At 41.9% G+C, this 13,784-nt stretch overlaps 1 protein-coding gene across 1 annotated transcript in view; it reads right to left on the bottom strand.

The window, feature by feature from the left end:
* Positions 1 to 11,186, bottom strand: part of UTRN (utrophin) — a 463,855-nt gene extending 452,669 nt beyond the window's left edge. Inside the window, exons 1-2 of the mRNA XM_074333962.1 lie at positions 10,688 to 11,186; positions 5,826 to 5,996 (exon numbers count right to left, since the gene is read on the bottom strand). Coding sequence (XP_074190063.1) covers positions 5,826 to 5,904 — 79 coding nt within the window. The 5' untranslated portion in view covers positions 5,905 to 5,996; positions 10,688 to 11,186. The remainder of the gene's footprint in view (positions 1 to 5,825; positions 5,997 to 10,687) is intronic.
* Positions 11,187 to 13,784: the final 2,598 nt, after the last annotated feature.

The following is a 13,784-nucleotide window of genomic DNA, read 5'->3' as shown; positions in this document are numbered from 1 at the left end:
TTCCCAGCAAATCATCATATCAGCATCTAGTTCAACTTCTGGCCTCAAATAAGGTTCAATAAAATTGAGTTTTCCATTCTGTCTATATAATTAATGTACTTCCAACGCTTAGAACATTCTCAGCAATTCACGTTTTCCAATCGTGGATGGATCACCTACCGAGCTTTCACAACCACAGTAACAAGTCATGAGAATCGCATTAGCATAGCAAACTTTGCTATGACTGCACTATTACAGCATAATGAGGCTAACAACACGGAGAAGATTTTTACACGCATTATAAGAATAGCTGTTCAACTCTGTCCGAGTTGAATTTCCATCAGGGTTACTTGTCCCTCTCCACAAATCCCCAGGGCTCATGGAAAAAAACCAAACCTGCTCAAAGACCGTCCTTCAAAGCACAGGTATTCCAGCCAAGTAAGCTTCAGGAAATAAAAAAGAAGAAGATGGAGAACAAGAAAAATGAGAAATATTTGTCAGTCTCTTATGCTCCTTAGAAAAATCCCCTCACAGATAATTCTTTAAATGAAAGAGAAAGAAGCAGACCAATGGTTCTCTGAAATACAACTTAACCACTGTCCTTAGGAAAGAAAGGCCTCTGAAAGATAAACAAATAAGGTAATCTTCCTCATAACTTTCATAAAACTGAATCTTGCTAAGAAAGTTTACTTTGTTGCAAATATAGCATCTTTTTTTAGGAGGCTTGCTTTAAATGTAACCAAGTATAATATTCCATCTTAAATAATTCAATTTATTTTTATTTCACTGGCCTCTCTTTTCTTCCTTCCCCCTTCCCCCACCTCTTACCAACTCTTTCAATCCCACAGATACCCATCTGGGCATCAGACCAAGACTGAAACTTTGCCAAATCGCAGTGCATCTGAAATCCACTACCTTTTTTCATCAGCCAATGAAAACCCTTGAGCGGCAGTTGGAGGAAAAGAGAAAAGGGAATTCACGTCAGAAACAGATTATCAATTTCTCTACCTTCCACCCAAAGGACTGCTTGTCCTCTGGTATTTTCCCCTTTGCTACCTCTTGACAGAGGCCAGGGAAGCAGGACAGTCTGGGAGCAGCAGGCCATGTCTCCTCCAATCAGTCCTCCCTAGGAAGGGGCTAGGATGCCAAAGGGGGGGTCTAGACAAGCTCGACCTCACAGCCCAGGGTTCCAACCTTGGTAACCATAAAGGAAAAGGCCGAGGGATGTGTAAATCCAATTAATACCGTGAAAAATGTGAAAGCAATAGATTTAGGCATAGAATGAAGAAGAATCATCTAATAGCAATGGATTTTAGGCATAACACAAAGAAGAATCCTCCAATAGCAACGGAATAATCTACCTTGTAAATGAGAAGGCCCCCGCACTATGTAGAGGTCGAATGCAGTTTCTGGAGTCAGGTCACCTGAGTTCTAATCCCAAGTCTGGCACTTTCTAGCTCTGTAGCCTTTTTCATTGAATAAACATTCATTGCTCACCTCCTAAGAGCTAGGCACTGGGTTTGTTGCCAGGGACATATTGGTCCCTACTCCTGTGGAATTAAATTCTAGTGGGAAGGCCATTAACAAACACATAAAACAAGACAAATGCTAGATAGCAACAAGAACACAGACGGAACTTAAATACAGTGATGCAGCTACTGTATTGGGAGAGCTACATTCCAAAGAGCTTTCTGGGAGGATCTCTCAGAGACGCCATGTAAGCCTAGATCTCAATGACAAGAAGGAGCACATCACACAAAGACAGAGGTCAGAGGCATGTACAAAGGCCCTGAGGCAGGCACCACTGGGCCTTTGGAGACAGAGAAGGAAGGCCAGTGTGGCAAATTACTTCTGTGTGGCTCACATTTGTGACCTGTGAAATAGTGGCTGCAAGGATGAAACTCTGAGGCATCATATCTGTACACAGTCTATGTTCAGTAAATGGAAGCAGCTAGAATCAGCACCATCATCATCACCAGTGGGATCCCATCACTGGGGATGTTCAAGCAGAGCCTGGGAAACTACCTCACAGGTGTGACCAAGTTATATGGCCTCTAAGGTTCCCTCAGCAATTAGATCCCAGGATTGGACAAGATGAAGAGAAAAAAATGATACAACTACCACATGCAGGCTTCCTGCCCACGGTCTTTTAAGAACACATTGAATCATGTAACAATGTGGAGCTTACATGACTAATTCGTTCAATGAATGGCCCTTTCCCATCTGAGAGTCCGTGATTCGAATCCCCAAAGTGTCAAACTCCCCACCTGTAGGCAGTTGGCACACTGTCTTTAGCCTTGAGCTCTAGCCTCATTAGGGGCGTCTGGCTTAAAACCTACCACAACAGCACTGAGAAGAACAGAAAAGGATGACTTGTTCTATACTAGCTGTAACCGTGTGTTAGCTATTGACAGACTAAAGTAACAAGGAGCATATTCTTTGACTGACATGCATCACAAACTATTTTATCATGTCACGTTTAAAATGTTCCAGGAAGAAATTTATACATCATAGATTCCACTGGCAATATAGTTCACTTCAAAAAAAAATCTATTTCTTGGCCTACCAGTACTCTCTCAAAATATTTACTAACTTGTTAAGCTTTCTGAAGCCCCCTAATTCGGGCTGTCAAAGATGTAGCCATTGATGACAAACTTGACATAGGTGTCTTTGAGTTAGGGAAAGGAAGGTCTCTTTTACCCCACCCCAAGCTCTTAGTCATTAAAGGTCATATTCTTTCAAGTTCTTTTCTAAAATTCACTCAAGTCCAAGGCAAATATACTAAAACCATAAAGAAATGTAAGGCTTTATATATTCATGAAACTATTTTATCACCTACCCTTGAAAATTTCATTTCTGTTTAGATGGTGGAAATGACTTTTAAAATTTTTTTAAACCTCACATACATCATAAAGCAAGTTGATATTGAATGAGGGCAACATAAACAATCCCAATAACGTAACGTATTGCACAAATACTTTTATTATGCCAGGCTTTTAACCTGTCCAAACTCAAGGAGGGGAGAGAAGAGAAGAACCTTCATAAACCAAGAAATTAAACTTATCAATATACTCTCAACATTAGTTTTTTTCCATCCTAATCTTTGCTCCCTCCCCCATATCCAATACCCAAAAGGCAGAAACCTAGAAGAGCAGATTAGAATCAAAGTTCTCCCATAGGAAAACATTCCTTTAAAACAATGACAAAGCAACAACTTCAGCATAAAACATGTCTACGGAGGATCTTTGAAAATATGCATTATATGTAGATAATTCCTGTGATGTAATCTGAACTAAAAATCCCTTTTCAATATGCACATTTTGGCATACCATGAAACGTTACCACTGTGTACTAATATTTACCTTAAAAGAATCAAAACTGTGCCTTCCAGAAAGCCAAGATTGGGACTAATAGGCCCATTCAAATCCAAATTTATCTACTGGCTTTTGCAACATAACCCAGCCAAAAGAATGTGATTCATATCTCAGCTATGCAACAGCTAACTTTTCAATGTGTTTTGAAGTAAGTGCCACCAAAAAAAAAAAAAAGTAACAGTCATAGCTTTGGCATTAAAACACTAAGCAATTTGAGAATTCTTTAGAAATATAAGAACTAAGTAATACAGGCTCATTGAAGAACTTTAGAAAATACATATGAGCAAAAAGAGAAAAATAATAATCCCAAAATGCCAAGATGACCACTTGTAACACTTGAGTGTACACCCTGCTGAATTGTTTTGAAAAACTGATTTTTACATAAATGACTTCATATTGCACATATTTACTTAATAATATCAATATTTCTATGCTTCTATACACACATCAATAACATTTTTATGAATGTATAATCTTCTACTTTATGGATATAACCTTATGCAATTAGCTCCACTGATATTCTATATGATCTCTTTAGATGCCCTACACTAAAGGAAAAGAGTAGGTTAACCACTATTTCAAAAAGTTATTTATCTATGCCATTCTTTTTTAATTACACATTAGAACTTGTGTTCTTTTCAAAATACTTTGGGAAATTAGGACTTAATTAATCCTCCATATTGGATTTTTATGGTGATTCCAATTTTTTTTCCATTATGAAAATGCTGTGATCAACTTATTGCTTGTACATTTCTGTGAGTTCCCTAGGGAAAAACTCTAAAAAGAGAGTTACTGGGCCAATCGGTATACCTATGTTAAAAACGTGACAATTTCTGCCCAATAGTGTATGATGGTGTATGAGAACTGTCATTCTTTTTAAATGATAAGTTAAGAAATAGTTTGGAAGATAAGAGCATGCAGCATACATACCCAGGATTTTTAAACTTACATAATTACTTTTTTTACTGACATAAAGTGCATAGTTATAAATATCAAGGGCTATACTGTAATGGAGGTTGATTCAGAAAACCATTTACGAATAGACCTCCGCACAATTTATAGAACATCCATATATACTGAATTGTCTTGCTTTCATTTTCCTCTTTGTTACAGTTACACAGTTCTGGAGATACATTCAATACTCTTAAGAAGATATTAATAATCCCTTATATCTACATAGTACTTTATATTACTAAAGCATGTAAAACAAAAAGAATTTTAGTGGAATAAAACATCCTCAGAGCAATCTTTAAAACAGGATATTAAGCTATACCCCCAAAAGATCCTTCAAGCTACGCAATAGTAACTACGTATTTAGAGCCAAGACTGTAATAAGCAAAATCATTACCAATCAACTAATACCAGTATCATGGAGAGAAATGTGTGTCCTAAATGTATATCTCTATTAATTTAGCACTTATTTTTGGTGCATATTTCTGCAGTTCCAAATACTAAAAAATAAGCTCCTGACATAATATAAAGATGGCGCAGAGCAAAACAAGCTGTAGGTTCCTTTCCTTGTTTTTAAAAGTGGCACTGGTTGTAATTTCATATCTCAGAGTAACTCTCAAAGTTACTTAAGTATAGTGTTCACACCCAGGGTGGAGTGCTGTGTAATTTTCAAAGCTCAGAAAGGCTCTGCCTGCTCAAAAATACCTCCCCTCAGAGCCTGTCTCAGAATCATATTTGAAGCTTTTCAAAAACACACAAATTTTTGTCTGGAGAAGAGCCAGTGCATCTGCATTTTTTTTTAAGAAGCTCCCCAGTTGATTTATTTGAACAGTCAGAATAGAAAAGTACTCAGTTATATAAAAAAGACTGGGGAGGGCAGAGTGGTATCCTTAGGTTCCCCAATTTAAATGTTCATACAAAACCCATTAATTTGTCCTATTCTAGTTTATTAGATTACCCAGGTGAAAACTGTACCTTGAGAGGTTCACAAGAAGTTTCAAAAATGGAAGCAAAGCTGGGACACCTGTTGGCCTAGCCCTGGCCACCAAAAGGGAAAAGGGATGGGGGTGAGGACAGGTGGTCATGAAGCAAAACTCAGGAAGATCCACCCTGCCAGAAACCATGGTACTTCCTACTTTAAGCATATAATCCCTTCAACTTCATAAAATATGCTGAAAAGGAAAAAAAAAAAATGCCCAGCTGTATTTTTGTGTTGAAAGGGGGTCGTGTTACAAACGAACAGCATCCAACTACAAGCAACAGTCTCACCATCACCACGCGATCCCAATCAACACGTGATAAGAGGAAATGGGGTGGAGAAATTAAGAGGGATACTCAGAGACATTATATTCCCTTTTACAATATGATGCTCATTTGTCAGAATTAGGTTTCTCAAAAGAAGTTTCTCTCACAAGAACGGTATAAAACAAGCCAAACAAACAAACAAACAAAAAAACACCTACGTCTTCTAAGTAGTTTACGCATAAAAATCTGCCATTTTCTTAAGCTGCCATTACCTACCAGATCTGGACTTAATGATGTCACTGAACTCGTTCTGCCCATCATCAGGCCTGGCTTCGTGCTCTCCGTACTTGGCCATCTTTGCTGGGTTTCGATATATCCAAAGACTTCACTAAATCCTCTTTTTTAAGACTGTCAATTTTCTATAATGCTCCAGTTTGACATCAACAGCTAATGAAAAAAGAGAAAGTATTGACTTGAAAATATATATACACACACACACACATATATACATATATTATTTAATATAGTCATATATAGTTACATATAGTACCCATTAATTCAACAAATATTTATTCAGTGCCTACTATGTATAAGGCACTGATCAGAACAACGGGGATAAGACTATCAAAAAAAGATCACAGCCCCTCTGCCATTATGAACTTTATAGACACAAAGCAGTTAATTATTCAATAAATTATTTCTGATATGCTACAAACATACAAAGGAGAAGCATAGAGTAATATCACCATATAGTGAAGGAATTTGACCTGCTCTGGGCAATTAAAGAAGGCTTTTCTTGAAGGAATGACATTTGAGTCAAGTCTTCAAGGATGAGAATTCAGAATTTAGGTAATCCTTGATTGAATGCAGAATTTTTTAAAATAGACATTTTGGGATAATTTGAAAAGTCTGAATTTGGGCTGTATATTAGACACTATTATTCTATCAGTATTAAACTTCTTTAATATTGGTTAATAGTTTTGTCATTATGCAAGGAAATGTCTGATGGTAGGAGACACGTGATGAAATATTTAGCAATGAATTGTGATAATATCTTCAACTTAAGTTCAAGCAGGACAGCATATATCTATTTATTTATGCATGTCTATCTGCCTATCTATATCTGTTTCTGTACTTATGTATACAGATATACAGAGAGAGAGACAGAGAGAGACAGAGAGCAAGAACTTTGGAAAATGCTAAGTGGGAAATGTAGTTAAAGAGCATATATATATAGGTGTTTAGTCTTCTATTCTTCCTAGTGTAATATTACAGGCAGGAAATGATTGTGGCCGAAACAACAGTAGATGGAAAGAAATGGGTGGATATGTGGGACATTTCAATATTAAATAAAGAAGGTCAATAGGATTTGGGAACTGGTTGGATATGAGACAAAACGATTGCCCAATTTAGGCAATTGAGTAGATGGTGAGTCATTCACTGAGCTGGGGAGTAATGAAGCATAAGCCACCAGAGGAAGAAATAATGAATGTAGTTTGGATTTGCTGAGTTTGAGGTGCTTCTGAAATATGTAAATGGAAATAACAAAAAGGCAGATGGATATACAGGTCTGATCTCAGGAATGGTCTAGATTAGATATAAATCTGGGTAGTTATATGTTATATCATTGACACATTTTATTCTAGAAGGTACATCACATGAATTCTGCTGAGTATAGCTATAATTCAATAAAATAATTTTAATCTTTGGTAGTTAGTCAGAGCATCTTTAGAAATTAAAGAATTGAGAATTCTATCCTGCAATATTTACTACCTTTTCTTTAAGAATGTCAGAGCACTGCATGGCCTGAATACTTTCTGAAACACACTGCCCCAAAAACCCAGACAGAATCAGAATTCAATTTTAAGTTCAGGGACTTGGCTCTATCCTAAGTGCCCCTTCTGTGGACCGCAAATGCCAATTAAATACATTAAATAATTGCTTAATTGGGAATATAACAGTCAACACATCCAAATATTAATCTGGGAATAATGGATATTAATTCACATATTACAACATGTATCAGAACCAGAGTTTACTGCTAGGTAGAATTAGACAAGCCAATTCTTTAAGGACACACCATATGGTTTTATTTTATATTTCATTTTGTATATTTATGTAATATTCAGTATTTTATGTTTTCTGATATATAATATTCAAGGAAACAACATGTTATTTTATAATAATACAAATATACATAATACATAATTACTATTATATTATTTTCCTGATCAGTCAGGAAAAGGGTGTATTCTAATAAAAAAAAGGTCAAAATTACCTTAGAAAAAGATTTTAAGTGTTAAAGAGCTGAGGCATATGAAAACTGTGGCAGATTTCTAAAACTTCGGGAATAATTTCCTCTCCAGTAGGGAGGAATATATGGATTAGATTATATGTCTGCCAAATTTTATGATTATAAAGAACTTTTTCATGTTTTATATTGCTCTATTACTGTTAAGACTTTAGGGATTATTATGTGATTAAGTTCCCTTTTTGGGGTACATACTTGTAAAAGATTTACTGAATTCTTAATTGTATTTTATTATATTCAAAAACCAAACAACTTTGTTCAGAAGAATGCATATAACATTTTATTATGGAAAATCAGGTTTACCCAACAAAATTCTCTTTACTGGCACACAACTATTCCCTTTGACAGATACTTCTAATGCTCTCCTTCATAACTGGTGTTAGCCAAAGGTCTTCACTTCAATCTTCCCAAAGACTTTTCCCACTCCATAAAAAAAGTAAACTGTTTACACAGGAATTTATTCCATTCGCACATTAATAGTTCTTCATTATATTTTATTTTGCCACTCTCCTTAAGATAACTTCTCAAATTTTCTCTTCTGGATAATCAAAATCCCTTATACTACAAGGATGCAGCAGAAAGGGATGTCAGAGGACAAGAACAGAATGGGAAGGAGGGAGAAGACCATTTAAACGGTGATAGCCACAGGCTGCCACTTGTTGCATGAATGGCCGGGGACTCCAGGTTGAGTAACATATGGCAAAAAAGATATTATACCTCCTTCTAAATCGCTAAACGCAGCAGCGATTTATAATAGGTTGTCAGGAGAAAGAATCAAAGTTTAGTCACTAACAATATACTGGGTGTCCCTCTACTTTCACATCTATGAAACTCAGGGAAGGCCACCTTCCACACACAGCGAGGTAAGAAACAGAATAAATGAATGGGACATTGCTTTCGAAGCTTTAATCCCTTTAAAACTGTAACTTACTGTTACCACTACTCTAGGGTTCTGTGCCAAAGTTTAGCCAGATCTTTCTCACTGAAACCAATACATTCAACTCTACGTTCACCAACATTTTCTTCAGATCATCTCTGGCTGTCATGGGGACCTGAAGCCATGAGTGTGTGGCAATAAACCAAGTTGGACGGGAGAGGGTGGCCTTAAAAGGAAAGCTCAAGTTTTTGCCTTTAAAATAATATAGGAATTATACAATGTCATACAAATATGTTCAACAATATACAATTATGATGCAAATGCAATGCTGGTCCTTGGGCAAAAATTATTTAACACTGGGAACCAAAACCTAGCTAGAGATACGTAGTGGAAAGGGAAGCCAAAGGGGCAAGAGTTTGCCGCTCTGCTTGAAACACAGTAAAAGACACCCAGTGCCAAGAACTGCCATTCACTCTGAGCTCCCAGGGAAGGTGAATACTACAGTGATTAATACTGTTTACAGGGGCAATAAATTGTGTGTAAATACCCAAAGGAGAATTAAAGAGCGGTCTCATCGGTCCCATAAGTACGGGTCGAGGGGGTAAGGAATGACTCCGCGTAAACCTCGGCCCTTGCCGCGGGTTACCCTGGAGGCTGAAGCACCCAGGAGCTGCGCATTCCTCTATCTCTCGCTGGCCCGCAGCGCTATCCGCGGGGCTGCGTCCCTCACGCCCACCAGCAACCAGCCCGGAGGGGCCAACCCGACTTCCTGAGGCCTGTGTAAGTTACAGAGCAATGGATGCGATTCCTGCCGCAGGTCCCAGAGTCCGCGAGCTCCTATCCGGACCTGGGAAGTCCGGGCTCCCCGCGAACTCTGTGCGCTCCGGTCGCGGCAACCGGTGCACGGACTCTCCCAAGCGCGACACGGGGAACTGACCCGCGAAGCCCTGGTGACCCAGGTGACCTGGAGGCTGGGAAAGAGGAAGCTGACCCCGGGACATGCCAGAAAGCGGAGCCGTTAGACCCAGGTTAGACCCAGAGTTCTCCAATTCGGTGTAAAACAAATTGCAGGTCCCCTGGCTCTGAAAGGTCGGGCACGTTTTCTCCTTCCCTAGAACAACTCCCTTTCCGGAGCTTGGGGGAACGTCTCTTTTAACAGCGTGCCTTCTAAAAGTTGCACAAACTAAAATTCGTGCTTTGTTGGTTTTGTAAGTGGCCTTGGGCAACCAGAGCCTCGGACCTGGAGCCAAAGGTGGGCATGAATTACCTTACCAGTTGCAGTAAGAGATGCCAAGCGTCCGGAAAACCAGCAGAAGAGGCTGCACTGGACCACGCACCGACTCGGCTCCCGCGTCCCCTTACCGGAGCCCCACCCTCCCGAGCAGCAATGGCCCGGAGGTCGAACACGTTTCCTGCCAGGAGGACGGCTGGGAACTGCTCCCCTGCCCGTCGACCACGGCCACCCTTACCCCACCCTCTCTTAGCGGACACCTCTAGCCCCGCCTTCCGAAGCTAGGGCGTGTGTGACAGGCCCTCCTGGGAAGCCACGTCCCCCCTTGGAGATCACTGGCCCAGCGCCCCTCACTGCGCGAGGCACAGATGCGCGACTCTCACACCCCCGCCGGGAGGAAGATCGGGGGAAGCCATAGGGTAGCCCCCAACCAGGCAGAGGAGTTTGGATCATTCGCAACTATACGGATTCCTAGAAACCCCTCCTCTTTCCTCGTTGCTGGCATTCTCTCGCGCCCCTGGGGGAGCTGAACTCAGGTTCCGAGGAAAGTGCCCGCAAAAGTTGATTACATCTTAGGCACATTCTTGGGAAGGAGGTCGAGCCTTTGATCCTGGGCTCAGGACCGCAGAGAAGTTCATCCTCGCCGCAGCCCACGCCCCGTTTCCCCGGGGTTGTGGTCACATTCCCCAGCCCGGGGCTTCAATAATGCATGGACTTACCTGCTCCCGTGACCCGCGGGCCGCCTCGCCTGCCAGCCGCCGCCGCCGCCGCGTCCCCAGCGGCCAAGGGCTGGTCTGGATGTGTTTGGGTCGTAGTTACCGCGGGGGGGCTGCGCGAGCGTGAGTTCTGTGGTGCGACGTTCTTTAAAAATGAAATGTGGAGACCTAGACAAGGTCCGAAAGAAAAAAGGAATATTTTTTTTTGACACCCGATTCAAAATGCCTCTGACTTGTGCAATCCTCCTGCCCGGTAGTTCCGCCAAAAACAAAACAGTCCCAAGTGCAAACCTGGAACAGGCGCGCAGGCACCAAGTTTGCCAAACACTAGTTTTCCGTCTGCAGAAATGACCCAAAAGAAGGGGGGCACCGCTCCCGGTGATTCCCCAATCGGCTTCGGGAGCCGGAGGCTCCTCCTCGCCCCTCGGCGGGAGAAAGCCCGCGGCAGGCTGCGGCCGCCCGCTCCCCGCCTCCGAGGCTCGGCGGCTCCACAACTTTGTGCGCCAGCGCTCGCTGGGCCGGCCCCTCCCCCTCCCCGCCCCACCGCGGGCCTGCCCCTTTGTTGGAGCCGAGCACCGGAGGCAGAGGAGGGTGGGGCGCAGGACCGCTCCGGGGCGCTGCCACCCCCCTGGGAACCCGCTCGCGGCCCGCACCCGGGACCCGCTCTCTCGAGGAAGAGGAGGCCGCGCAGGTCCAGCCCGCCGGCCCGCGCCGCTCCAGCTCCCCGTCGCCGTCCCCGCCCCCCAACTTTGTTCCGGGAGATAAGCCCCTCTCGGCTCCCGGTGCGGCCCCGGCCCAGCCCAGGAGGCCACCGCCGGCTGGGCTCCGGGAACGTGGCGCTCCGGGTCACCTGACCGAGCGCCCCGTCAATCAGCGCCCGCCCAGCGCTCCCTCCCTGCCCGCGGCAGCCGGCGGGGCTCTCGGCTGGCCTGGGGCTGCCCGCCCGCGCGGCTCGGGAGTCCGGAGCTAGAAGGGGTGAATGCCTCGCGCACACACACACACACACACATGCATGCAATCCCTTTATTCAGATTATCCGAAAATGTGAGTCACGCCCCCACTCCAGGAAAAGCGGGTAGTTCGGATAATTTTTTTTTTCTCCTTTAGAGATAAATTGCCATTTACTCCTCCACTCACCCCCGTCTCAGTTTGCTGGTGTTGCTGATTTGGGGTCCTAGTTCCAAGGATATATTTATATAGTTTTCTCGGTGTCGTTTTTAATACTAAGACAAACTTGAAATTTCGTTTCATACTCATTCATACCTAAAAATAGTGTTTGCGCTGACCTTATTTTTCTATTTTTCTAGTATATACACACACATACATACATCTATTACAGAGCCTGTCTCAAGTCTGAGGGGTTGGTCAAAAAATACCTGAGAAGAAATGAATTTGTACTGTGTGTGCGTTTTTCTTATTTACGTATTTTCCCTATGTTTGTGTAATTCCTTTAAGTAAAGGAATTCACACTTGGGAGGGGAAAGAAAAACAGCAACCTAGGTTTCTAGTTCCTATAAACAAAGAGGAAATGGTGATTGATAAAGCAAGCTCTGGTTCATTGCTGGTTTAATATCTGAGAGTTAACAATGTATAAGTTAGTAAAGATAAACCACTAGGGGCCTTCAATTATTTTTCAGAAAGAATTCACCAGCCTTTTATTAGTTGTAAAGTGAAAGCTTTACAGTCCCTAATTGCTTTGGGGGAAGGGAGGGAACGACGTCCTGAAAGATACAGTGTTTCTTATAGTCTCTATTTAGCTTCCTTCCTTGAGAGTTTTTCTTCATATAATCCAAATAAAATCCACAAAACTAACTTGAAATGGTTATGATTTATTCCTTCACTTTCATTTGTTCATTCAACAGACACCAATTTGGGGCCTGCCTGGTCCCCTGTCACTGTGAATGATACAAATAAAAATCCGATAGAGATCTTACCTTACAAAACTTCAAATCTAGTAAGATAAGGCACGTAAACAAGGATATGCCAGATCAGCAGTAAGTATCTTAAGAAAATGACAGATCAAGTGCTACTTGAGTCTGGTTATATCAAGGGAGATTGAGGTTTCCTTTGAACTGATAATTCTGCAGACCCTTAAAGCTGCTTCATCGTGCACTGTATCCTGTTGAGCTGATGGAAATTCAGATTCCCTCCTTTAAAATAAAACCACATTGGGGTGTTTGAGGAGTTCGTTAGTTAAAATTATATAAGTGGAAAGCACTCTGCAAATTGCAAAGTGTTACACAAATATTAACGTATTTAACTGAAAGTTTTTGAAAACCAGTCATTTGGGGACCTAGAATTTCTGAGTTTTTAAACTCTAAGGGCATGTTTAGTTAAGCTTCTCCAAAGGCCATAAGGAAAGGGTCAGTAGGGACAACAGCCACCATGTGAGTCCACTCCACGCCCCAGCTTCAGTGGCTTATGGTACGTTACCTAGGGAACTGTGCTCTGTTTCTAGCCCTTCTCCCCTCATACCCAGACTGATAATCTCTGTAGGCCACGGGCGAGAGAGAACAAAGAACTTCTGTCGATGGATGGGATGGATGACCAAGAGGTCCCAAGCTAGTCCTACCCCCTGTTTCCTTTATAAGTGGGGAAACCACATTTAGTGGACGATTTTGACCACAGTGGGCTACGTTTCCATAGAGGAGACCGTGTGACTTTCCTTCCAAACCTGAGAATTGCATTGGGGGGAAAGGGGAGCCAGACCACCAGGAGGAGGATAGCTGTTAGTACACCTGCAACCAGCATTCCACTGCAGTTCACACAGCAGGTTCATGGGCCTGTAATGACAGTGCTCAGTGGGGTTTTATCTGCCTGCTCCAAAGATCCATTAGAGCATTAGGAGAAAGTGATAGGCCCTGGACCTACCATTAACCCAAACTTTTAATTGCCCAACAGTCACCACAGAACAGTGAAAATTTAAGAAAATTGAACTGCTGTCATTGGTACGGAACCCGTGACCTAAGAGGAAACATCATGATATGAGTAATGCATATGTATATATGCATATATATGTGTATATAATTAGAGAGACATGATTTCACATAGATATTGTTCATATGCAGGGAACTGCATCGTAATATAAGAGCCAAAATAT

Source organism: Rhinolophus sinicus, linkage group LG05 (genome assembly GCF_036562045.2).
Source record: "Rhinolophus sinicus isolate RSC01 linkage group LG05, ASM3656204v1, whole genome shotgun sequence".
NCBI classification, from domain to species: domain Eukaryota; kingdom Metazoa; phylum Chordata; class Mammalia; order Chiroptera; family Rhinolophidae; genus Rhinolophus; species Rhinolophus sinicus.
This window is presented reverse-complemented; position numbering and strand designations above follow the sequence as displayed.